Source organism: Accipiter gentilis, chromosome 20, assembly GCF_929443795.1.
Source record: "Accipiter gentilis chromosome 20, bAccGen1.1, whole genome shotgun sequence".
In the NCBI taxonomy this organism is placed as follows: domain Eukaryota; kingdom Metazoa; phylum Chordata; class Aves; order Accipitriformes; family Accipitridae; genus Astur; species Astur gentilis.
The window spans coordinates 14,547,982-14,572,223 of record NC_064899.1 but is presented as its reverse complement, the minus strand read 5'-3'; the positions used below and the strand labels follow the sequence as shown (position 1 = coordinate 14,572,223).

Sequence of the window (24,242 nt, the reverse complement as noted above, 5' to 3'; positions counted from 1 at the left end):
TTTATGTGGGGAATTCTCCCCTTCTCCCTCACCCTTTTTAATTATGCACATTTGGAAATTCCCTAAACCAGAACTAGGCAGCCCAAAGAGTGACTTCTGGCAATAGTGCACGGAGGCTGTTTGCTGTCCAAGAAGCGCATGAAGCAGATGTGTGTTTGAGGAAATAGCCTTCATGTTTGTTTTTAGGGGGTGGAAAAAAAAACTATTGAATTTTAATTCTGTTATGCCTATTAGATGGGGCTCTGCTAAATTTTCGTAGCATGGAACGTAGAGAAGGAGCCTTTTGCAGGGAATTACGAGACATCAAGGGAGATAAATGTATTTAGTTTTAAAAGCAACTGTTCTGAGCTGCTTAGCAAGTTAAGGTAATAGAGTAATTCCTGGGGAAGCAGGCTGGAAAGCAAAGTGCAGATGATACATCAATTTGGTTTATAGGTCATGGCCTAAATAACAACTTTAGCAAGTGTGTTTGCATGCACAGAAGAGAAAGAGAGAAGATACACACTGTTTAACTCTGCCCTCTTATTACGTATTGTTTTGCTGATTAATATTTCACTTACGGGAGGAATCTGTTATAATCTAGATATCCAAAGCAAATTACATTCTTGTATAAGAGCAAGTATTTGTGCTGCGTTTTTTTAGAGGGGAAGGTGTTTGGTATTGGGGGTGTATTTTTGAACTATAGCATTGAGTCACAAGATTGCAAGAGAAGTTCCCCAGGCCCTGGGCTGTCACGTGCTCAGAGATTGTGTATTCCCCCACCTGTTTCTATGCTTATATTAATATCCAGTTTACACTGACAGAGCTTCAAATTCCTGACGTTCAGGATACAGGGGTATCAGTGTAATGTACCTGCCATTCATTTTTTGGAGACCTGGACTCATGCCTGCTGCTCTGTCAGACACAATTAATTTGTGACAGGTTTGTCTGATCTAAATGCCAGGGGCAGGAGGCCTTTGCTGGCAGGGGGTTTTGTGCTGCAATGGGGACAGTTGGGAGCAGTAACCTCCCAGAGCAGCTCTGCCGCAGTTTTGTACCTTGTCAGGGGTGATGGCTGGGGCCTCTCATCTGACTTCTGTACCTCCAGATCCCTGCTCACCCTTCCCTCTTCTTCTTCTTTTCCCTCTTCTTCCTCTTCTTTTCCCTCTTCTTCCTCTTCTTTTCCCTCTTCTTCCTCTTCTTTTCCCTCTTCTTCCTCTTCTTTTCCCTCTTCTTTTCCCTCTTCTTCCTCTTCTTTTCCCTCTGCTTCTTTTCCCTCTGCTTCTTTTCCCTCTGCTTCTGCTTCTTTTCCCTCTGCTGCTTCTTCTTTTGGGAGGCAAGGGGAGACAGGAGAAAGAGGAATGAAATAGAGTGGCAAGATGTTGATCACTGGCATCATGAAGAAACTTTTAAAAGAAAGGTAGATGCATTGCTGTGAAGGCTGGTGTAAAAATGTAGATTGAATTAGGGCTTATCGTTTCATCACTGTAATAATCTTTGCAGCACGTGTGACCTCAAGTAGTCATTTCTAAGGGGTTTCCAGTTGTAACAGGCTAGCTTGGGAAGTGAGATGCAGTCTTTGGTACGACCAAATGCCACAGGCAGGTGGGTCTTTCTGGAAGACACATCTGTATTGCGTGGTGTTTTGCTGTTCAAGCACACAGGCTGCTTCATTGCAGCAGCACTGGCTCTGTGGCTGTCAGCGGATGCACCGGGAACGGAGGGATGACCTTCTCAAGATAGGGGAGTTCTGAAACACGCTGGGATAACCAGTCACACGCTAGGAGTCATTATAAAGTTGCTTGCACCCTGATCTTGAGCAACAAATGAAGCCAGTAGATTGCAAGTGTCTGGATGTATAGGGGTTTTTCTTTTGTTTCTTATGATCATTGCTTATTTTTACAGTATCACCTAGAAGTCCGAGTAGAGTCTTTGTGCACCAGGTGTTGCATTTCTGCAGCAGAAGAAATTATTTTCCCATTAACGTGTTCCCAAGTTGAATTACGTTGCAGTGCACGGCTGCCTTCTCAGCAATGATGTCCTCTTGCCCTCTCCTGTTCCCTCTAGGCTGACTGGTTACGGCATACACCACTGTTTTGCGAAAAGCATGATGGGGCACGAAGCGAAGATGGCGATTACACACAACTTCTATGCAGACTACTACACCATGGCTGGGATTGCGCTGGCATCCTGCCTGGCCATGTGCCCGGTGGTCGGGTTTCTGGGGAGGAGAGGAGGACTCCTGCTTTTCATGATCCTTACAGCTCTGGCATCGCTTCTGCAGCTGGGCCTTCTCAACTGTAAGTTGGAGATGAGTTTTTCTGGACCACACGAGTTTGCCATGCAAATAAGGGACCAGAAAATACTAGCATTTCCTTTGCTTTGCTCAGATTTGACATGCTGTACACCTGCTTAGTTTAAGAAGCTGAATTCATTTGAAGGATTCCCCAAATACTTGTTGTCTTAGGTTCATTAACAAAAGGCATTGTGTTCTGGATGAGTCCCTGTGGTGAAGCTCGTTTGAACATTGGGGCTGCTACTAGAGCTGTCACGTAAAAGCAAGCAAACAAACAAACACACAAACAAAAAGCACTTTTAATTTTATTTCAGTGGAATACCCTCTGGGGAAAGAGCTGAGTAGGGGTTGGAAAGGGAAAACTTTCCCACTTGAGTCTGTTTCTTGAATAGCTTCCAAACAAACAGAAGTTAAAGGAATAGGTGTATGTCCTCTGCCTGCTCCAAGCATCTTGCTACATGTGAGTCATATACAGGTAGCATGGAAATACGCAGCTGAGAGAATAACATTTTAACATGGTATGTATGTGTAGTCCATGTGAATGTATACACACGATTTCGTGAGGTGACACAGCTTTTCAAATGGGTTGTTCCTGCCAAAAGCAAGAGTGTCCCACCTCCTCCTTTGCAGGCAGTGACCTTTCTCTGGCCCTTTTGAGCTGCTTCAGGTATTAAAACTGCTACAGAAATATTCCCTTTCCTTTTTTTATTTTATTGCCTTGTCTTAATTTTCTGTTGGTTGAGGAAGTTGAACGCGATGGATCAGAGAGGTATTGAAACAGAGGGAAGGTGGGATGTGCTTTGCCACTCTCACAATTGCCAATCATTAGACCCCTGTCCATGAAACCTTACCCAAAAGAAGGGGGAAGAGGGTTGAAACATGCTTTGGACAAATTGGCTATAAGAAAAACACCAGAATACTGGTTGTTGCTGTTTTTCATTTCCAAGTTTAGAAATAATTAAGGGCTTTAACGAGAAAGAGTTTCTTGCATTGAGGATGGAAAGATTTCACGTTCCTGCATGCTGAAGGCAACCTTGAGCCAGCAAGAGCTGTCCATATTTACAGACCGTGTTTCCTGAAAGCATTTACTAAGTAAAGCTTTAGCAAATGTGCTGTTTGTGGGAGTGTAGGAGGGAAACAGGGAACCTCTTTCATGACATGGAGGAAACTCCAAAATCACGTGTGTTTGCTCCCACCTTGGCACAGATGTTTACAGTCCCTTTGAGCACACGTTTACCGTGTCCAGCTGTCCCAGCTGAGAGTGGGAGAAGCCACCTGGCCCCATCTCATTCCCAGCCCATTGATGGATGTGACCAACCACATGCAGATGCACGCTGTGTGTGTGCCATCTCCCAAAACTCCACGCTTTTGTGTTGGTGTCCGTCAGGGTCTCTCTACACTAGATTCATCTAATTTATTTTTCTTTAAGGACATTAGATGTTTGTTGAGGCTGTTGAGGTAATAAACAAGCAATTGCTTATTGGAAAGAAAGTATGCCAGAACCGTTTAAGTCTGCTCCAGAGGCAGGAAAATCTGGCTGCCGTTTTTCAACAACAAAAACGGAGTGAGGGAGGTGGGGAGGAACACCCTGTAGGAATCATTACAACCTTTTCCATGATGGGTTTAGGTGCTTTTGTGAACAAAGTTGCTAAAACTAAGAGCAGCCGCGGGCTCTAGGTGCTTGCTGCTGCGTTGGCACCTGGACTTCTCTCAGTGCTGTGTGCCCGTCAGCCTTCCCCACTCTGCCCTCGCCCCATTTCTTTCTGAGAAGAGGAGGGAACGGCAGCCTTGAACTTCGGAGCAGCTTGTCTCCCCCTGCTCTAGACCATGCCCCCCTTCTTTCTCAGAAGAGCTAGACGGTGTTTGGAGAGAAGCAGTGACCCTGCTGATCATGAAATCTGTTACAGCCTCCTGCATGTTTTAGTTTAGCATAATTTGGGTGTAATTAGCAAATTAAATCATAATTTGAGAAGGAGGGTGAGAGAAGGAAAGGGGTATTCTCCATCAGCAGCAAACCCATGACAGACCTTGAGGTCCCTTCCTCTGGACCCCGGGGTGTCACCTGGGATGTCTCAGGAGCCTGGTGGGAGATCACCAGCAGAGCTGGTGGCCCAGGTCGTGCCACTGCCCCTCCCCTTGCTGCCCAACACTGCCCTGTGCTCCTTTGCAGGTAGGATACATGGCACCTGGTAGCTAGCGTGATTCATGGACCACCAGCTCAGGGGTTTGGCAAGGAATAGGTCTCTCACCAGTGTGATGGTGCTGATGCCCAGAGTTTTGCTCTGTAACTAAAGCCTCTGTTGGCCATTCCCTTGGGGCCGCAGCACGAGGGCAGTTTCTCTTCTCCCTCTTCGTTAACGACAAAGAGGCCTTTGTGTTAATCCCAGTGGTAATTCTGGGGCTCTTAAAAATGCTTTACTGCTGCGTTTGTTATCACTGTCTCATTAGCATGCTGTCCTCCAGCTGAAAGGGGCCTTGAAACGGCATGCCCTATCTGGTGGCCATGGGAAGATCTGCCAGTCACGGCACGGGAAAGGAGAAGTGGGGGGGGAGCTAGGGTGGCATGTGGGATTTACCTTTTTTTTTTTTTTTCCTTTGGATAAATAAATACATAACAGTACGTTCTTGGTTTCTCTCCCTTTCTCTCTTATTTTTATGTTACTCTAACTTCTGTGGCCTTGGATCCAGTGATCGGAAAATACAGTCAGCTTCCAGACTCAGGTATGGTTTACAGACAAGTCTGCATCATGCTGGATGCGCTCCCCTGGGAGTGGGTGGACCCAAAATGCCAGGGCCAAAGCACCCAGAGCGGAGCTTCTACCACAGAGACGTGCAGGGCCGAAAGCCCACTTCTACACAGTGCCTTGGGACCGCGCTCGTAGGCAGCCCTGTTTGTTTAAATGCAGTCTCTTGGAGCAGCATCCTCTCCACAGTCTGACTCGCCTCTGCATGTCAAGAGAGGGTGCGGAGGTCCCCCAAGGTTCAGTTTTATATATGGGGCAAGGCTTTCTCAGAAAGTCTCCTTCTCAGAAGCAGCATTCCCAGTTCAGTCTTTTTCAGAAAGATCTGAGATGCCAAAGTCCCTTCTGATAAGGGGACTTAGACACCTTAGAAAATACTTCCCTGGGCACCTTATCCCAGCCTGAAGTACTGTAACAGCAATACAGTGACGGGCTGCAGGGGAACAAAACTTACCCTTCTGTATTTGATTTAATGGACCCGTCCTTGCCTGGCTTTTCCAAGGTCTGTTCTGCTGAGCAGTTGTGACTCCCTGTGGGGTCACTGCTGCAGCCTCACCCTCTATGCAAAAGGTGCCAGGCACCCCAGAGACCCTTAGTTTGCAAGATGCTGCGCTCATGTTCCTATCTGCTGGCAGTATTTGCCCTCTCCCACAGACATGGGGAGCACTGCAGAAAGGGCTTAGCCCTGAGCAGGCTGTAGCATATTTCCAAAGTTGTAACCTAAGAATTCACAAATACCTTTTGCTCTCCTGAGAGCTGATATATTCAACAAGAACAAAAGCAGGTGTTACTACTTGTTGCATCCAACCCAGATTGATGAGCAGCCCTTTCTCCAGGCAGATATTGGGACTTGGCTGAAGGATGTAAAGCTCCAGTCCTTTCCCCATGCCATCAGGATTTGTTCCCCTCCTATGGCGCAGTAGTGTCTGCGAATATGGCCTCCTCGCTGGCCAGGACGGACCGCATGAGGTTGTACAACCCTGGATCAGATATCCCGCCCCTGCGTGCAGAAGGTGGCGAGCGGGAATAAAGTGAGGGATGTGTTGTCATAGTGGCCAGGAGACAGTTTCCTTTAGCTTTGTTTGGATTTACTGGGGTTTCTCCCTGTGCTTGATAGACACTGTTCGCTCCCAGAAACCTTGCTGCCATCCAGCCGTGAAATGATTGAGCGAACAGCCTTGCTGAACACAGTGACTTAGGGGAGTGCTTCACCGTCCTTGGCATCAGCTTTTCTCTCCCAGAGTTGTCAGGTGAAGGCTGTCAAGCTGGGGGGTTACAACAGAGTCTGCAGACTGATCACGTGCAGAGGCTTAGGACGGAGACGGGAGCACTTTTATTTCTTCCCCCTCTTGTCCTGTGAGCCTCTCCAGTGCCTAAGCCACCGAGCTGTACCAGATGTTTGGCAGCTTGATGAATGTTGCCTGCCTCCGCTTGTCTGTCAAACGTGGGAGGAAAGTGGCTGGTGCCTAAAAGACTGCCCAAAGATGTGTTTTTTCTTGGTTTTTACCTTTTTGTGGTGGCTGGCCATAAATAATTCAGAGATCGCTGCCATTTTTGGCATGACAGATATTTTTTTTCACGTATGTTTGTGTCTCAGCTGCTTGGGGAATGGATTTTATAAATACCAGTTTTAAATTAGTATTACAGAAATGACTCAAATTCTTGTCTAGGGAGAATGAGTAACATAAACCTGTTTTCTTGTTTTCCTCCTTGGAAGTTTGGCCTCATTCTCACTCTTTATGAAAACACTTGTCTTGGCAGGTATGAGTGACAGCGTCAAAGACAAATTCTCTACCGCGTTTTCCATCGTGGGTATGTTTTCTTCGCATGCCGTTGGAAGCCTCAGTGTGTTCTTCTGTGCTGAAATCACACCCACAGTAATCAGGTGAGACATTGGAGCCCCCCCCTCTTCAAAGTATGGGGCTGAAATTATCCTCATTTAATTGATAACTGGCTGTGTAACTTAACACATCGTATGGAGGGGAAATCCCCCATAACTGGAGACCTTGCAGCAATTTTTGGGCCGCTCTTTAATTTAATGTCGCTGCAGTCAGTCTGCCCAAGTAAATACCTGTCTGTAGACAGAGAGGCTTTGTTTCCGATGGCTCCACCTTGTGTCCCATCGTGGTGATTATCAGCAGGCCAGGCATCGTATGAATTGCATTTGTTTGCAGTGCGATGAGGTCTTAAATACTTAGCTGAACCAGATCGTGCGGTTGAACCACGTTACTGCTTTGCTTACTGTGCTGGATTTGGACAAGCAGTGACCATGTGAGTCTACGACTTGATATTAAAAGAGAAATTCCACAAGTGTGCAGGGGAGGACATAGGTGCAGGCAATCCCTGCCTCCATAGGGCACGTTAATCAGCCTAGCTACGGGGGTGCTTTGGTGGAAAGGGGGTGTTGTGACACGCGGTGTTAAATGTTTTTGGTGCGTATAGGTGCTCTGCGAGTCTGCCTCGCCTACAGCAGCACCTGTGTGAGTGGTCTGCTGTTATTAAGGATAGAGTCGTCTTTCTCTTTGCATCCAGATCTATCTTAGAGGCTCAAAGTTTTTCTGAAGAGGAGCGTTTTCATTCTGGGCAATAGTAGAAATCGGGCAAATGATCTTCACCAGAGAGCTTCCCATAAAATGTCTTTGTATAGTCGGGGTTTTGTACAATTTTATGTATTCACCGTTACCTTTCACAGCACAACGGTTGTGCTTTTGGGTTCTGGATTATGCTTTCAGCAACACCACAGCTATTCAGGAGGCCACCCTGACTCCACTGAATTTCCCAGGAATGTAGGTCGTACAGGTGGGAGGGGGAGAGGGTGGAGCGAAGAGGATGCTCTTCTTTTTCTTTTTTTTCTCCAAATTGTATGCCTTTTTAATAACTTTGCAAAAGTATTGTAGCAAAACCGTCAGCTGAGTAGCCAGAGTCTCCTTGATCCATGGCCTTTTCTTCCAGGCTGTCTGACTTTGTGAATGTATTTTACAGATAACATTATTGCCACAGGGAAAGGCAGTGTGAGTGGTGAGGAGATTATACAGCCCGAAACACTAACAGCTATTTACTTAACGTGTGTGTCAGTCAGTTTGGTGGTTTTATACCTCTTTACTTTTCTCCTTGTCTCTGTTTGAAAGACATATAGATAAGGAATTGGCCATGTCAACCAGAAAAGAATCTGCCAAGTAGACTCAGATGCACAGTGTGAACTTAGCAAGTTTTTTTTCCTTAAATCACTTATGTTGCTACAGGGAAGGGGACAAAATTCTGGCTGGGAGCCAAAATTCTGCTTCCCCTGACACTACTGGGTGACACCGGGCGAGTGACAATAGCTGGATATGCCTCAGGGTCCCTGTTTATTAATAGGGATGATGACACTCTGCAGCGCTTTGCGGTCCTACCACCACCGTGAAGCTCTTGATAAGATCCACTCAGGGCTGTAATGGGCAGAGGTGTGGTTAAGCTGCCTCGTGTCTTGCATTTCGGTGGAATCTGGCTGCTCCCTCATAACCTGTTCTCCAAAATACTGCCTTGGATAGCCTTTAGCGTTTCAGACCATCTTCATATGCTTTTGGTTGAATCTTAAGGAAGCTTAAGGAAAAGGGAGGCAGAGAGAGCACTGGAGCCGTCTCTGGGGTTTCCCTCATCAAATCCTTTACCTGTAATCCCCCATCCCTGAGGGAGGAAAACAGCACTGCCGTTATCGGCGGCATCGCAGCAAAGCCGTAGCACCCGTCCGGCTCTACTGCTGTGGTGTTGAGATGAGCGGTGTAGGAGGAAGACAACCATCTTCATCGCCAAGAGGTGCCGCCTGCTCCAGAAACACAAAGGTCCCACACTACCACATGGCCCAGAGGGGCCCTTCGTACCCTCGTACTGCACCCCGGTCCCCTGGCGGTAGGTGGGAGGGCTTCACCTGGAGCTCCCATTCCTTGTATGGGGGCTTCAGTACCGAGTGCCTGCCAAATGCTGAAGGTAAGCACTAAGTGGCACCAATAATCCATCCCTAATGGTGTTCTTGATGGGAACACCACTGCAGTTTGCACGGCTGTGAAATAGGAGTAGGCTGAGGAAAGCATGATGTATCCTTTCCCCATCCTCTGCATGCTCAGATACTACCAAATGGAAGAGAGATCAGGTTTTTTTACCTCCGTGTCCTGCTTTTGTGCCCACCCGGCCAAAGAAATGAAGAGTGAGCAGCGATGACCAAATTAGGAGTTTTACCCATCAATAGCTGTCTCAAGCCAAATTTCCAGTGGGGTACAGTGCTGTTTACTGGGACCTGAACCAGGCCTGGCTTTTACAAGGTGGTGCCTTGCCCCGTGAGAGCAAGGGCGTCCTGGTGTCTTACTGAAGCTCTGACCTATGTACAGGAAAGGCAGGGAAAAAACATGGAGGTTTTCAGGGACTGACTTCAAGAAGCGGCTGAGCTGACTGGGCAAAGCCCTAAAAACCTGGTCTGGATTCAGCGTTGGCCCCGCTTTGTGCAGGAGGCTGGAGTAGGTGCTCTCCCAAAGTCTCCTCCAGCCTGAGTAACGCTCTGGCTCTTTTGTACTCTGAGCCATGCTGTGTGTCGACCCATTTGCTCAGGACAGACAAATGGTCATCTGAAGATAGGATTAACATTTCTCCGCTCCCCCGAGCAATGCTGAGAAGGGCAAGTCCCCTTTCTTAGGTTTCGCCTGGTGCAAGCAAAGAATATCGGCGAGGATGTTCTGCCACTGTCTGAAAAAACACTGCGGTAGCATGCAAGGAAATTCTCCTCCCTGAACAGGGAGGCTCTTCCTGAGGACAAAATTTTGGACCAAGGTCTCTCTGCAATTTGCCCGCGTCAGGACCGTAAGCCTGACGCAAACCATCCTGCCTCGCTGCCGCTAGGCGAGCAGGGGTCGGGGAAGCGGCTCCCATCACCCGTGGGTCCCTGCCGTGGGCAAGTCCCCCGCAGCGGCTGCTGCCAGGCGGAGGTGCGAGGGGAGAAGCTGGGTCTGGCCGTGGGTGCCAGCAGCCCTCGCGCTCCCTCCCTCGGCTCCGCTCTGCACCTCGGAGCGTGTTTGAAATACAGACGCTGGCCCCCTGCCACAGGAGACCTCGTGCTGAGGAGGAGCGGTGCCCCAAAAGACCCTGAATGTTTCTGGTTTCCACCTGCTGCCCCATGGTGCCTGCAAAAACAGTGTGAATTATGAGGGTGCTGCCCTTCTTGCCCTGTACCGGTTTTCCTGATGTGCATGTGAACAACAAAAAATTCCTGGCAGTATTTTAAGTTTTCCTTTTTCTTTTCCCCCATGTTCATATTTGCAGTATAGTCAAACATTAAAAAAAAAAAATCTTCTAGGATGCATGCCAAAATGTATTTTCAAGCCACCTTCTGCCAGGTTTTGATGGCGCTGGATAAAGTAATGCCTGCTCTAATTACTGACGTCATATGGAAAAACTTTTTTTTCACCTCCAAATCTGAAGCCACTTGGCCCATAGTGACAGAGCCGTCTTTGTTGTTGCCTTTTCCTGTTTCCTTTCAGCTTGCTTGATGTCCTTCTACAGCAGCTTTTAAAACTCACCTCAGGTCCTTCTCAGGGGTTGAGATACAATTTAGCTGTAGCAAACACTGATGTAAATGAGCCAGGCTTTTGTTGCTCCGGAGCCAGCTTGGAAAGTGATTTGCTATGCATTCGGGGCTGGTTGTGTCGATTACTCATGTGAGTGTATTAATGAAGTTGCAGGGAGGCCAGTTGCACAATGGCTGCATTCAGCTGGGTTTCTAAATTGCCATCGGAAAGCTGGCAAGTTTTTAATAAGGGCTTTTGCAGTATTTGGGGAAATCACTGTTGTCTGTGAAAGATGCTCTGCTGAGTCTGGAGAGTTAGAAGATAACGTACGTGAACTTTTCATCCAGTCAGTGTCCCAAGAGCATCTTCTGAAACCTGTGTTTGCTGCCCTGCAGCTGTCAAGTAAGCAGCAGTGGATTTTGGAACGGATTGGGTGAAGATTAGCTTTAACACAGTGGCTGGCTGAATGAATTTAGCATTTGTAGGTTTATAGTGCTGTGATTTCTAGTATGCTCAACAGTCAATGAAACTTTTTTTTCCCAAGTAGTTGATGTAAAGCAGTTCATTAGCCTTCGGCAGTTGTCTTCTGCGAGGTCAGGTTATTGTTAGTAATTACATCTCTGCCATTGGGCCAGGAACTGAAGCACCTGAGCCCGTGATCACCAGAGGGTTTGGGAATAGATGGCATCTCCCGGAGGAGCCGCAGGAAGCGTGCTGCCCGGGCGAGCTTGGTAGGGGAGTGGGGAGCAGGGTGCCGGCCATTAAGCTCAAGGGGAGACCACCCTCTGCCCGCAGCAGGGTCTTTGGAAAACGAAGGACAAGCTGCCGCTCGCAGAGATTTTGCTAAAACGAGTCACTTGAGGGTGACGTTCTGCTGGCCAGAGACCTCGGTCGTGCCACGGCGGGAGGAGGGAATGGTCTGCCCCAGAGAAACGCCTGCGGTGCCGCTTCTGTGCAGGGTCACCCAGCGGGGACAGGTCCCGGCGGTGTGAGCTGTGCCCCAAAATGAGGTGGGTGTGCGCAGGTGGCCGTGGCCAGCGGTGTGCCAGGCCTGCCGGCTCCGGGACCTGGAGAGACGCTGATGAGCAAGGCGAGGGATTGCAAGGGAGGTTGCCTGCATGGCTGAGCATCAGGAGAGAGTGCTGGATTTGGCCTGCATAAGCGATTTCCATGCTGGAAATCTGGAGGAAAATGAAGTTATTTTCACATGTTCTGGGTTTTTTTTAAGCTTTGATGTGTTTTCACTGTTTTTTGGTGTGCATGTATGATCTCAATACGCAAGCACACTGCGTTTAATAAATAAGCATTTCTGCCATAAAGAGTACTTTATAAATGTACCTATTTATAATTGAAGCATTTCACCCATGCTAACCTTTTTGTAGCCTTTCTGTGATACAAAAATACACTCGAAGAGCAAGGAAGTGTGAAGTGAGGGATCTACCTCAACGAATACAGTGAGTTAAGAGGAGGTCTTGGAAATGAATCCCAAACTCTTGTTCTCTAATCTGACTACTAGCTCTGTTACCTCCTTCTTCTGAAGATTATGCATTTTATTAGAACGGTGCGTTGATAGGTTCCAGCCACAACGTGTTTTTATGGACTCGGTGTTTGGTATAATGGATCGAGGCAGTGGCCTGTAAAGTCTCATCTCCTGCCTCCACTGCTGATTGATGCCAGATACTTCAGAGGCAGCCAGAACTGACTTCTGCACCTACTGCTGCTCGGTGTGTCTTGTCTAAGCTGGAGAAGGCTGGCATGCTAAGCAAAATCTGGTTTTTCCTCACTGAATACGGGAATACTTGGACGTGGGAATACTTTAGAGGGCTGTCTCCACACTCACGTGATAAAGCTCCTCTTCTTCTTATGTAGGGGCAGAAAAGATACTTGAGTACAGGTATTTCCCCACGCTGAGGCAAACGGGCAGTAACGATCTACAACAGCAAAGCAGCTCCGTACCGGAGTAACTGTGCAGTACGAAAGCTGTGAGCAACCCGGGTTGGCCTTCGAGATTTCGGCTGCGCAGGCGCATGCCGGCGAGGGGATTAGTCTGGGGGAGCCATCGAGGCTGTGGGCTCCCCCGCCGCAGCGCCGACGGGGCTGTGCTGGCAGGAGCGGGTTGCGGGGCCGGGCTCTGACCTCTGCTGTGTTTGCAGGGGAGGTGGGCTGGGGCTGGTCCTGGCCAGCGCCGGCTTTGGCCGCCTGACCGCCCCCATCATGGAGCTCCACAACCAGAAAGGCTACTTCCTCCACCACGTCATCTTCGCCTGCTGTACGCTCATCTGCATCATCTGCATCCTGCTGCTGCCGGAAAGCAAGAACCAGAACCTGCCCGAGAACATCCCGGACGGGGAACATTACACCCGGCAGCCCCTCCTGCCGCACAAGAAGGGGGAGCAGCCCCTGCTCCTGACAAACTCTGAACTCAAGGATTACTCCGGCCTCCACGACTCGGCAGCTGTGAGCGACGGGATCTCGGAGAACACCACTGCCAACGGGATGAAGTCAATGTAACCAGGTGGATTATTTTTTCCCCTTCTTTTTTTTTTTTCGGTTGGGTGTTCTATGGTTTGGGTTGGTTTTTTTTTTCCTTCTCCTCTTTCTTTTGTATTTTATTTGATGCTGTTGTGCAGGAGGAGCAGCACTTTGGGCAAAGGTGTTTTGCACAGATTTTACAAACCAGTGATGGAGCAGACACAGACTTGGGGGAATTCAACTCTGCTGCTAAAGCAACTTTTGGCATCTTCAACTGTTGTGCAGATTGCTCTTGAAAAAGTTATGGGGGAAAAGACTCATCTGAGAAAAGACTTGGCTGGAGGTAGCCCTTCAGAACTTTTTTTCCTGCCATTAAATATGTATATTTATTTTGATTTATTCTCAAGAAGCACTTTATTTCCTTTTCCTTTCATAGATCACAAAAATGAAGCCATCTTATAATAAGAGGTGCAGCCATTCCAAGAAAGAAACCATTGGGGGGGGGTGGGGGGTGTTTTCTGTTTGTTTTTGTGTTTCTTTAAAGGAAAGAGGGATCCACTGCAAAGTTGAATTGACTGAAACTTAGACTTGTGCAACATTCTTCTGCCTGTCTAGAAAGTCCAAGCGCCCAGGTTGCCTGCTGTGTTTGTATACACACAAAAAAAAAAAAAAAAAAAAAAAAGCAAAACCTGTTGTGACTCAAACTCTGACTGCATTTTAGGCAGCTTATGTTTGGTTTTATAGCCCATGTGCACTTAAAAGTTATTTTTTAAATTAGTACTTTTTCTTTTCACCGAATGCATTGAAGAAAATCCTACCCAAACAAGCTGGTTTTTCAATGAGAATCAGCCTTCTGCATTTTAAGAGTCCATGAATCTATTTTAGACAGTTTCCACTGGTTTTTAATAGTAATGTAGATGATGTGAATGATTTGACCAGTGATGCAAAAATTAGTTTTGCCAAGAATGGCTTTAATTACCGGGAGGCCCCGAATCTCTGATGGACTGCTCCAGGAGAGGAGCACAGTCCAGCAGGGATAAAAAGTAAGGAGCATGGGCTACGATCTGTACTTTTATTCCAAAAGGCAGTGCATCTGGGATTCCTGCTCCTGGGAAATGAGTGTCCTGGCATTGCCCTACCTGTTTTTAGAACCAGGGTTTGGGTTTTCAATTTAAGTGGACAAAATGCTTAAGTGACCATTGGAAAGGAATGAATTGATAGCCTGTGAATAATGACTTACGGTCTGCTGTTGGCTGTCTTGGGGCTTTTAGAGATGGTTTCTGGTTCTGACCCAAGAATATACAGTGAACTCACCCAGATTTCCCCCCCTTCCCCAACTGCTCTCACAGGATGTTCATTCAGGAAAAAAAACAGTTTACTTAAATTGGATCGAACCTACTCTAGACTAAGCAAAGTGAACATCCCGTTTGTCTCCTACTGTGCAGATGGCACTTTGATAGTGGCCACTTGACTTCTCTCCTCCAGCCCCCAAACCAAATATTTCCTCTGGCCATCGGCTTTTTGTTCTCACTGTGTGAATATTGTGAGGATCTAGTTCAATGCAAGGACTTTGTAAACAAACAGCTTTCTTGCATTTTAGTTAACCTCCCTGCTCTCCCTCCCTCTTCTCCTTTCTCACTCAGGCCATCCATTTGTGATTGCTTGGTAGTGCAGACATTAAAACAAACAGAGCAGCAGGATGTCGGTGTTGTATTGAGTGTCCGTATGATTGCCACTTTGTTTGATGTACACCTTGCGTTCGTACGCATGGAAAGCGCTCATTTGCACTTTCCTCCTCTACCTTCCCTCTCCCTTCCTCCTTTGCTGTATATATTGTCAATTAACTACTGTACCTAACAATTTCCATCCTCCATTAGGCTGCCGATGTCCTCTTACAGTTCTCAATAAATCAGAGATACGTGCTCCCCGGCGAGCGATGCAGTAAGTAGCGCAGCCTCAGACGCTGATGAGTGCAAGGGGACAGGTAGACCTGCAGAAGCGACAGAGATTGTTGTGTTCAGAGTAATAATGTTGTCCTAAAGCTGCTAATTTTTGTACAGAGGATGTGGACATTTGGGTTCTTCTTGAGCCTGGTAAGAAACACTGGACCAGTTGATGGTAGTTTTGCCCAAAGTTACACCATGGTTTTTTTTCACCTTCGTTAGACTTGCTGTGACAGCGAGAGCCCGATCTTCCTTACACCAAGTTTTATCGTCGAGCTTGAGCGCGGCTGCTTCTCTTTTTGTTCCGCGCTGAGACTTCTGCAGTCTGTGTTCACCCAAGGAAAAAAACCCAGACCTTCCCCATTCATGCAGTATTCACGTGCCAAATTTGTGCAATACCTTTTTGCCTTCGATGCGAGATGCTAGTTGCAAGCCGCACACGTTGCAGGGGGGGGAAAGTGGGTTCACAACAAAAAACTGAAGAAGCAAAACAAGTCTTAAGGGAAGAGAAAAGGGCCTGAAAGCGGAGAAGGTGCGAGCGCAGAGGCGGAGAGCAGCACCCTGCCATCCATCGTGCCGTGGAGCCAGCAGCTCCTTCCCTCGTGGTCTCTGTGCCTGTGTGCTCAAGCTACGGTACGGCTCTTGTAGACCATCCACAGTTCTATAAAAGCGGCTGCTTCCAGCACTGTCAGTCGTCCTGGTGTGCTCCCTGCTGTTGTCCACGGCGCTTTATCGTTTCCTATTCTGGTGGTTGCTCTCTGATGACAGACGGGCCCAGGGAGGAGAACGGTTGTTTAAACATATCAACATTTATATCGTAAACAAACTAGGTGACAGGAACATGCAGCAATTAATTGTTTTCAAAACTCTTATGAAATTGACTTGATTTGCTGCTTTTGGGGTTTTTTGCCTGAAACCAGGTAGTCGGTACTGATCTTCGGCAACACGGGGAGCCCCAACCTCTCGAGGTGGTCTGGCCCTCTGCCTCTGTCATGACAATAAAACACAAACTAATTTCCTGCCTTGGCCGCTCCAGTTTTGCTCATTTTCCTGAAAAGATGAACACTTCTGTGCTTGTTAATTTTTTTTCTCCACACGCTCACAGAGTTGGGAAGCTTTTGCTAAGCCTACCTTGTGTGGAGGAGTCGGGTACCAGGTGATGCAGCAGGGCAGAAAGGAGACGCGGAGATGCTTACCCTGCTCTGCCTGGTCCTGCGGCAGGACAGGGCTCTCTGCTGGGGTCCCAGTCTGCCACACCATCGCCTCCTCGGCCGCGGCTCCTCCACGGCCATCACCAGGAAAGGGTTTTCTCGGGTGGCTCTTTCTGGCCACCACAACGGGGGAAGCGGTCAAAACTGTCCTGTCCATTCTGGCCTTTTTCTGGGAACCTTCAGTAACCTCTAAGTCCATCAGTGGATTTTTCTTTGGGTTTACCATTTAAGGGCTTTCTTCCATCTTTGCAAGTTTAAACAAAAATGTGAAAGTGACATTATGCTTGATCTTGGGGGTTTTGTCCCCTTTTAAGGTTTCAGTACTGCTTTTGTTGCCAGACACGCTGCAAATGGATAATGACACTTACCTGTTTGCAGGTGTTTTGTGGCCACTCGGAAAGGGGGTTATGTGATTTACTTTTTGGATTGGTTGAGCAGGCTTTTTTTTTTTTTTTTTTTTTTTTTTTTTAAATGGAAGTATTTTACTTAACTGTTGCCACTTCCTGGAGCCAAACACTAAAGGTCACCAAATTGGAAGCAGAAGTGCCATTAACTGAACTCTGTGAATGTCACGTCAAGTTGCGCCTGTAGCTGGCACATAAGACAACTCTATCAATTGGGGGGATGATCTCCCCCACTGTAACTTTTTTTTTTTTCTTTTTTTTTAAGAAAAATAAAATGACAAACCTCATTTTAAATGTATTGTGTAAAATGTTTTGGGAAAGGAGGACGATGTGTTATGTCTAGTGGGTGAGACCTCCCTCCCCATTTCAGTTTCTGATGAAGTTTTAAAGAATCGTGTTACTGTATGTTTTGATCATGAATAGTCTGGTGGTGCTTCCTCATAGCACAAGCTTAAATCAAGTACTGAAAACAGTCTTACAAGCTAAATGTCTGCATGATGTTACATCTGTTGTACCTACTGAAAAGAACTTTGTATGTAAATGTACAGAATAAAATGACGTTGTCCCATCAGTTTACTCTCCTTGGTCTGGCTCCCTCACCGTGACTTCTGAAACAGCCCAGCAGCAGCTAAGGTCAGTGACACCTCAGTACACAGTCCTGCCCTCCTCTACAAACAGAATGAGCTGACTGTAAATCAGGCTAATTAAATCAGCACCTTGATTTGCAACTAATTATCCTTTACAGTCAGTCACAGAAGAATAGTTGACTCTGTTTCCTGGGTGGTGTAAATTAAAACGAAAATACCCTCCAACAGTTGCTTTTTGCTATTCTGATCTTGAACTGCGGCCAAGGACCGGCGGCTGTTCCCACCAGGTAAGGAAGGGCCCTCTGTGCCCATATCAAATCTGCAACGTCAAAGCCACCGGGTGTTCAGACCCCTTCGGAGAACAGATTCATCAGGGGTTGCGCCTTCTACATCAGCAACCTCTCTGTTACAGTTTTTAATTGCCAATTATGGCACCGCAGCACGGTAAGTTCATCAGGTTTCTGTAGGCTGTCAGGACAGGCGTCTAGCAGCAGCACTCGTAGTTTCTGTTTGTATCAGAAGCTTATATCTGAGTCAGGGCTCAACTTACAATGAAAAAGAAATAACCTGGACTCGCTTTCCAGGTTGTTACGCTCTGTTCCTCCAAGCTGCTATGAATAATAGGTGGTGTGCCACAGCACAAACGGTCACCACACCATTGGCTCTGGGGCTGGTTTGCGTTTTTTGGTATAGTTAACTTCTAGCTGCCCTGCTCGTTGAACAAAACAGCTCATGGATCTGCCTTTGAGAGCATATCCATCCTACCTAAAAGCAAGTCCATAGATGTAGCAGCAGGATGCTTTGCAGTGGTGGTGGTGGTGGTAGTGACTGCTCTGGTTTATCCAACGCACAATTTACGCACATGATGCTCTTCTAGCAGCCTGATGGATTTATCTGTTGCTCCAGAATTCAAGCTGTGCTTTTTTTCCTTCTAGATAGCTCTCAGGGATGTACAGATAACCCTTTGTAAACCCTTCTGGTGTTCTTGGTGCCCAAGAGACGGAAGGAAATCCAGTGTTTAGCACTAGTACTACAACCAATAGGGGCTCAAAGGAGCAAAGTAACACTCATTTTATGTTACAGCTTTACAATACAGAAATATGGGGTTTTTTATTTGAACACTAAAAGCTGATACACTATGTTACTATATACTATAGTAGATTAATTGTACACCTAGAATTTGGAACTGATTTCCCAGCAGATCCCAGTACTGAATGGAGGCCAGGCACTGCACGCACTTTTACAATGATGTTTGTACATGGCAGTATATTTTCTACTCTACTTGCCTATCCCCTACTTAACAGGCTAGCAAATTTGAAAAAAATAAATTCCAGGTCCAATTCTATTTAGGTCCATCTATATTTAATGACAACTGCAGATTCAATCAAAACAATGCAAAACAAATTACTAACTTAATGTCAGTGTGAAAATTGCAATCAGTTTTTCTAAAACAAAAACTTCAGGTTATTTTACGATGATGCAAAATCAGAACTTGTCTGGAAAAGCCATCATTTCTTCTTTGATCCTGTTTTCTATGAGTAAGGTGAAATTGCTGTCTGTGTTTTGAAGATTGTAGCTGACAAATATCTGTTTTTTGGTCTTGCTGGCTAAAACACAAAACAGAGTAGTCAGCCATAGTTTGCTCTTGTCTAAAGGCAATGATGGTGTTCAAGCAAGCCTTTTAAAAACCCGTATCATGCAAACTTCTAAGACATCATTCTCTACTCCCGCCGTGCTGGACCCAGTTATGAAGGAATAGCAGAACAAGTACCTGAGCATTGGCACATTGGGCAGAAGTATACAGGTCATTGAAATGGGCAGTATAAGCCTAGTGACTATCAACTAGTTTTTCACCTCGTACGAAAAGCCCTTAGGCACTGGAAAGCCTCACAGTGCTTTTAGTGGATTCCGGATGCTACTTAAATACAGCACAGTTTAAGTGAAACCATAGTCTATAGTGGACTCTTAGCACTGAAATCTAGTTTATGAGTTGGTGAGTCTATGCGGTAAAAAAAACTTACAGAGGGAAAGCACACAAGAAAGTGATTAGGCCCCAATTAACAAAGTTCTGTTTTATTATGAACCCCTAAGAAGGCCCCCAAAAGTGTGCACCAGTCTTATTTATATGGTGTCCATGAACACTCCCAAGAGGCTGGAGAGCCAGGGTTGAACGTGAGGAAGCCAAGCACAAGTTCCAGGCTACTGTAATGACAAATACCTAGAGAGAGGTGCTATAAAATTAAGAGCCGTCTTCCATGACAGAGCTAATTAACAGTAACAAAAATAATGTCCACTGGGGCAGGAACACTTAATTATCAGAGTAGAACAGATAACACCAAGAAGTGTTTTATAAATAAAGTGGAATCCTACTTAGATTTTTACCATAGTAATATAGCAAATTTGTAACTCTATACATTGCTAAAGCTAAACTTTGTGAAGACTGTAGGCATCACAGAGGAAAAATAGGCACTAAATTTAAATTGTGTAAAATAGAAGACAAAAAAATGGTATTTGGGTCATGAGATATTCTTGGCAGAGAATGAGCTGGGAGCTGACAATCCCAGGGACAAATTGGACTGTTCTGCTGAATATTCAAAACTATCGTCTGAATTTGAAAAATTGAAAATAAAGACACCAGAACTCCTAATATCTCAGTCCTTTCCTAAATGGGAAAGTTAACTACAGGAAACCTATATATACATATAGAATGTAGTTAAACAACTCCTCTGAGGCATTTTCATTATGCAAATCAATTTTTTATTATTTTCCATTCTAAAAGATTACCAGCTTCCTGGCTCAGTAAGTAGAGCTGCTTCTGAAATGCTAGCACTCATTTGCCTTTTCTTGGCACTACAAAGTGCTGATATAATGCAGCATGTTGCTCTGGTTGCAAAAATTAGCGCTTGGCACCAGATTTTGTGGTATAAAGCAGCATGTTTTGTAAGCACTAGTGCTTCATCATCATGCCCTAAATGAATGCAACACTAATTCTGAACTAATTAATACCATTATCCTAGCTAACGAAGCTGTATCGTAAGCTGCAGTGTCAAAATGCAACTTCTTAATTATGTTTGTGTAAGAGCTGATTGAGTCTCTGGGATGCTGTTCCAGTTCCCTGCGAATCCCTTGAGGCTGCCTGGGCTGAGGAGCTCTGCTCCCAGCGCCGTGCCCCGGCTCTAAGCGGCAGCGGGACCTTTTTTGTCCCCACTTCCCTGTGGATTCATTTGGACACGTGGACTCTTGTGGGAAGGGCAGAAGAGGGAAGACCTTACGCCTCCGTGGAAGACCACCTGCAACTTCGGCGTAAAGCAGAAAACCACGGAAGGCAGGGCTTACCTAAAAACCCTCCAGCGAGACTGCTTCCCATGCAGCCTGGCTACTCATCCCTGTCGCGCCAGCCCCTCAAAGCCGGGGAGAAGCTCCCTCGGCAGCCTGTCGTCCGGGACGTGCGGAATGCCGAGAGGCAGCGTGGCAGCACAGACCTGCTCCTACAACCTCGCGGAAAGGGCCAAGGCCCAAATCTAAGCTTGCAGAGGAGCCCGGTGGGAGCAGAAGAATAGAGAGAACAAGTGTTAGGTGCAAGTTTGTAGACCATTTGTGCTGAAAAATATGTGGTAAAGGGGTACTGTGCCCAGCTGGGAAAAACTCGAAAGAAGAGGTTGAGGCAGTGCTGCAACTCCTGCTCCAGGGCAGGGAACCTGACATTGCAGGAACAAAAGGCAGGTGATGGAATGGGACTGGGAAGTATAAGAAATAAAAATACTTATGTTCAAATGGCATCATATGCTACTTAAGTTGGTGCCTGCAAAGACCAGAACGGAAACAGCATAGAAAAACTGCGGGGGGAAGGGGGGAAGATAATGCCTGCCTGAAGATTACCACGTGGCAGGATGGTTAAAAAGGCTACAAGTCAGACTCGGCTGTGAATAGCATCTCTGTTATTACAGCATTTGTGGGAGTAACAAGGATTTCATTTCCCAGAGGAAAACTAAACACCAATAACAGCAAATTTCTAGTCAAGGCAGAACACATTTCCTTACCGAGCACTTTGTGAAACAAAGAAGATACAGAGATGCTTAATGATCATCTTGCAGATCCACTGGTTTCAGGAGACTAAACAGTTTTGGACTAAGTGACCGCAAGCTGACTTAAATTGCTGGATTGACAAAAGCAAGCCTAAATACTAAGGTGTAGGATTTCAGAATGAAGATGTATTCCTTTTCTCAGAAGTCAGTTATGCTCAGGTGAAGAGGAAGCACGTAATTATTCAAAGCTGACTTTCTGCTTCCAACCAAAGGTGAAAAAGGTCTACAGGCCTTCCTCAATGCAGTGTACCTTAAGCAGGGATAGCAGGAGCAAGAATAGTATCTATATAGAATATAAAAGGGGCTGACTAGCACGGAAATCTGCAACCCAGAGGGTAGATGGCACGGATACAGTGGAACATTGACCAAAAGCCTAGCTGGGCCGCAGCTGGCACAGAAAGCTTAAGACGAAATAATGAAAGACACTTACGGCACACAAACAAAAAGTAAATAGGAAGATGCATTATGCTCTGAGGATAAAGAGTAACCAATATCCCAGTACCAAGCAACAGTATCAGCTCTCAGTCACACAGTATATGAAATTAGCAATGTAAATAAGACGGACCTTAAAAAAAAAAAAAAAAAAAAAAAAAAAAAAGGCAGCAAAACTGAGACCACTTACTGGGGGAAAAAATCAGGTAACCCCATCAGCCTCTGTCCTAGAACACTGAAAGAACTAATACAAGAAATGGCAAGTTACTTCCACCTCTAGCTATGAAGTCTCTAATAAAACTTTTAAGAGTGAAGGTAGCAAGCACGTCTACTAAAAAAAAGAAAGACAGGAGAGGGTGGGAATCACCAAGACAACTTCGAGCTGCTAGCTGGACTCCAATGTTACACAGAAACTTAGAGCAAGATGCTGAAGAAATGAGTAATGAGGAGACCCAAGGGAAAGTGGAATAAACTGTTACACTTTATCCAAAGTAAACCCTCTCTGACTACATTTTTACTAACTGACATCTTAAGGATAATGCACTGATTAGACATAAAGAAATCGTGTTATACGGTATCCCATAGAACTATTACTTAAAGTGGAAATGATCGAACCCAGTATGCAGAGAAAGAGCTGCCACCAGGGGAGACTACAACAGTGGTTATTAAAAGATAAGTTATCAGGAAGAGGGAAGGATGCCAGTACCGTTTTTCAAAGATCAGTCTTGCGAGCAACCCTTTTTTATGTACGCATTACTAGTCACAGAGAAGAAGTAGGTGTAGACTCGTGAAACTGCCTGACAATACAAACTCGGGACGTATTGCCCGTAAGGAAGATCAGCACAGAGATCATTAAGAAGAATTACGTGATCTTTCCAACTGCAACAACAAGAGCAGGACGAGTTTGAGCAGCGCAGCATCTCGCGCTTAAAACCGCCTAACAAGCGCTTCGGCAGTTCACCGGTTGGAGCTGCATCAGTTACTGGTAGGTGACGACGGGTAACCAGCGCGATGCAGGCGTCAGAGATGTGAGGGTGCTGGGATGCGTTAGGCCAAGTGGTTTTTTAGAGACACGGGAGTTTGAAAGTTAGCATTCGGATTCAGAAATCCGGCTACGTCGGCACCGCGCTAGGTATGGCTCTTACACGGGCTGAGAACGGAGACGGCCCGAGAGGTGCCCGTCACACGCTGCAGGGACACTCGGGTCAAACCCTGGCGCTGTGAGATGACCCGGGACCTTCCAGGCCAGAGCATCTCAGAGCCCGTAAAGGCTGCGAGAGGTGCCCTGACGGTCGGCTTCCTCCTCGGGCAAAACGCCACCCCACGGCACGTCAGGATGACAGCGTTAGAGGGAGGAGGTGGCTGGAAGGCCCGGGCCGGACCCGCGTGTCCTCCCCGCGCCCACGGAAGACAACCTCCCTCCCGCCTCCGCCCGCCCCGGATCCGCCTCCCCGAGCCCCGGCGGGAGCGCGCAGCCGCCGCCGCCGCCGCCGCCGCCGCCGCGCCCCGCACCTACCCAAGCGCCGGGCCAGGCAGGCGGAGGCGGTGTCCGAGGGATCCCCCAGGAGCGAGGCGGCCACCGGGACGCTGTCCTGCAAGCGGAGCACAGCACAGGCCGGCGCTTACTCACCGGGAGAACCGGGGCACAGGCGGCGGCGGCGGCGGCGGCGGCGGCGGCGGCGGCGGCGGCGCCCCCCCCCCCCACCACCGCCCGCCCGCCCGCCCGGCCGGCAGCGGCGGGGGCTCGGGACGGACGGGACACTCACACGGGGGCTGCACATGGCCACGGCCAGGCTGGCGAGGGCGGGCGCGGCGCCCACCCAGAGGAAGAGCGAGTCCCGCAGCCGCATGGCGTGGAAGTGCACCCGCTGCTCGCCCAGCCGCCCGCTGAAGTCGTGCAGGGCGATGATGCCGCCGCTGCCGCCGCCGCCGCCGCCGCCTCCTCCTCCCGCCGCCGCCGCTCCCCCGCCGCCCGCCGCCTCCATCGCTCCTTCTCCCCGGCCGCGGCACAGGCCTCGGCGAGCAAGGCCCCGAACCGGCGGACCGCCCCCGCTGCCCGGGGAGGCGGGGCTCCGCCCAGCCCCGCCCCGCCCCGCCCCGCCCCGCCCCGGCGGTGCCGGCCCTGCGCAGCCGCCGCTCCCCGGGTGGGTGCACCCTTCCTCCGCGCGTAGCCCTGCGGGAGCACACGGACGGTTCCCCCCCCCCCCGCCAGTGAATGCACCCCCTTTCCCCGGGGCACACACGCAGCCCCCCGCCGCCCACCCACCCCCTCCGTGCACCGGCACGCACCCCGGGCGGTGCACCGTTCTCCCACTCCCATTCCACGCGGACACCCGCTGCCCCCTCCGCAGGGGACCGGGATTAAGGGCGGAGGCAGCCGCAGGGATGGAGAAACCCCGCTAGGTGGCAAGTGAATCGCCGCGGATGGCGAGTGAACCGGGGGTTCAGGCGGCGCCCGAGGGGGTCACCCGGGAGGAGCCCCGGGGTTTCGGACTAAAGGGTTGGCGTGATGCTGTGCAGCCTCCGAAAAGCGGGTTCCGAAAACCCCCGGGGAAAGG

At 48.1% G+C, this 24,242-nt stretch overlaps 2 protein-coding genes across 2 annotated transcripts in view; one reads left to right on the top strand and one right to left on the bottom strand.

Moving 5' to 3' along the window:
- The window catches only part of SLC22A23 (solute carrier family 22 member 23), a 118,903-nt gene extending 101,752 nt beyond the window's left edge, over positions 1–17,151 (top strand). Inside the window, 4 exon segments of the mRNA XM_049823956.1 lie at positions 2,047–2,279; positions 4,964–4,996; positions 6,778–6,901; positions 12,704–17,151. Of these exon segments, the coding sequence (XP_049679913.1) occupies positions 2,047–2,279; positions 4,964–4,996; positions 6,778–6,901; positions 12,704–13,061 (748 nt within the window). The 3' untranslated portion in view covers positions 13,062–17,151.
- A 1,101-nt stretch (positions 17,152–18,252) lies between these two features.
- On the bottom strand, positions 18,253–23,767 carry PSMG4 (proteasome assembly chaperone 4). Its single transcript, XM_049823971.1, has 3 exons — positions 23,451–23,767; positions 23,201–23,276; positions 18,253–18,774 (listed from the first exon to the last, which is right to left on the bottom strand). The coding sequence occupies exons 1-3, from the start codon at positions 23,667–23,669 to the stop codon at positions 18,653–18,655; spliced, it is 417 nt and encodes a 138-aa protein (XP_049679928.1). The 5' UTR covers positions 23,670–23,767; the 3' UTR covers positions 18,253–18,652.
- Positions 23,768–24,242: the final 475 nt, after the last annotated feature.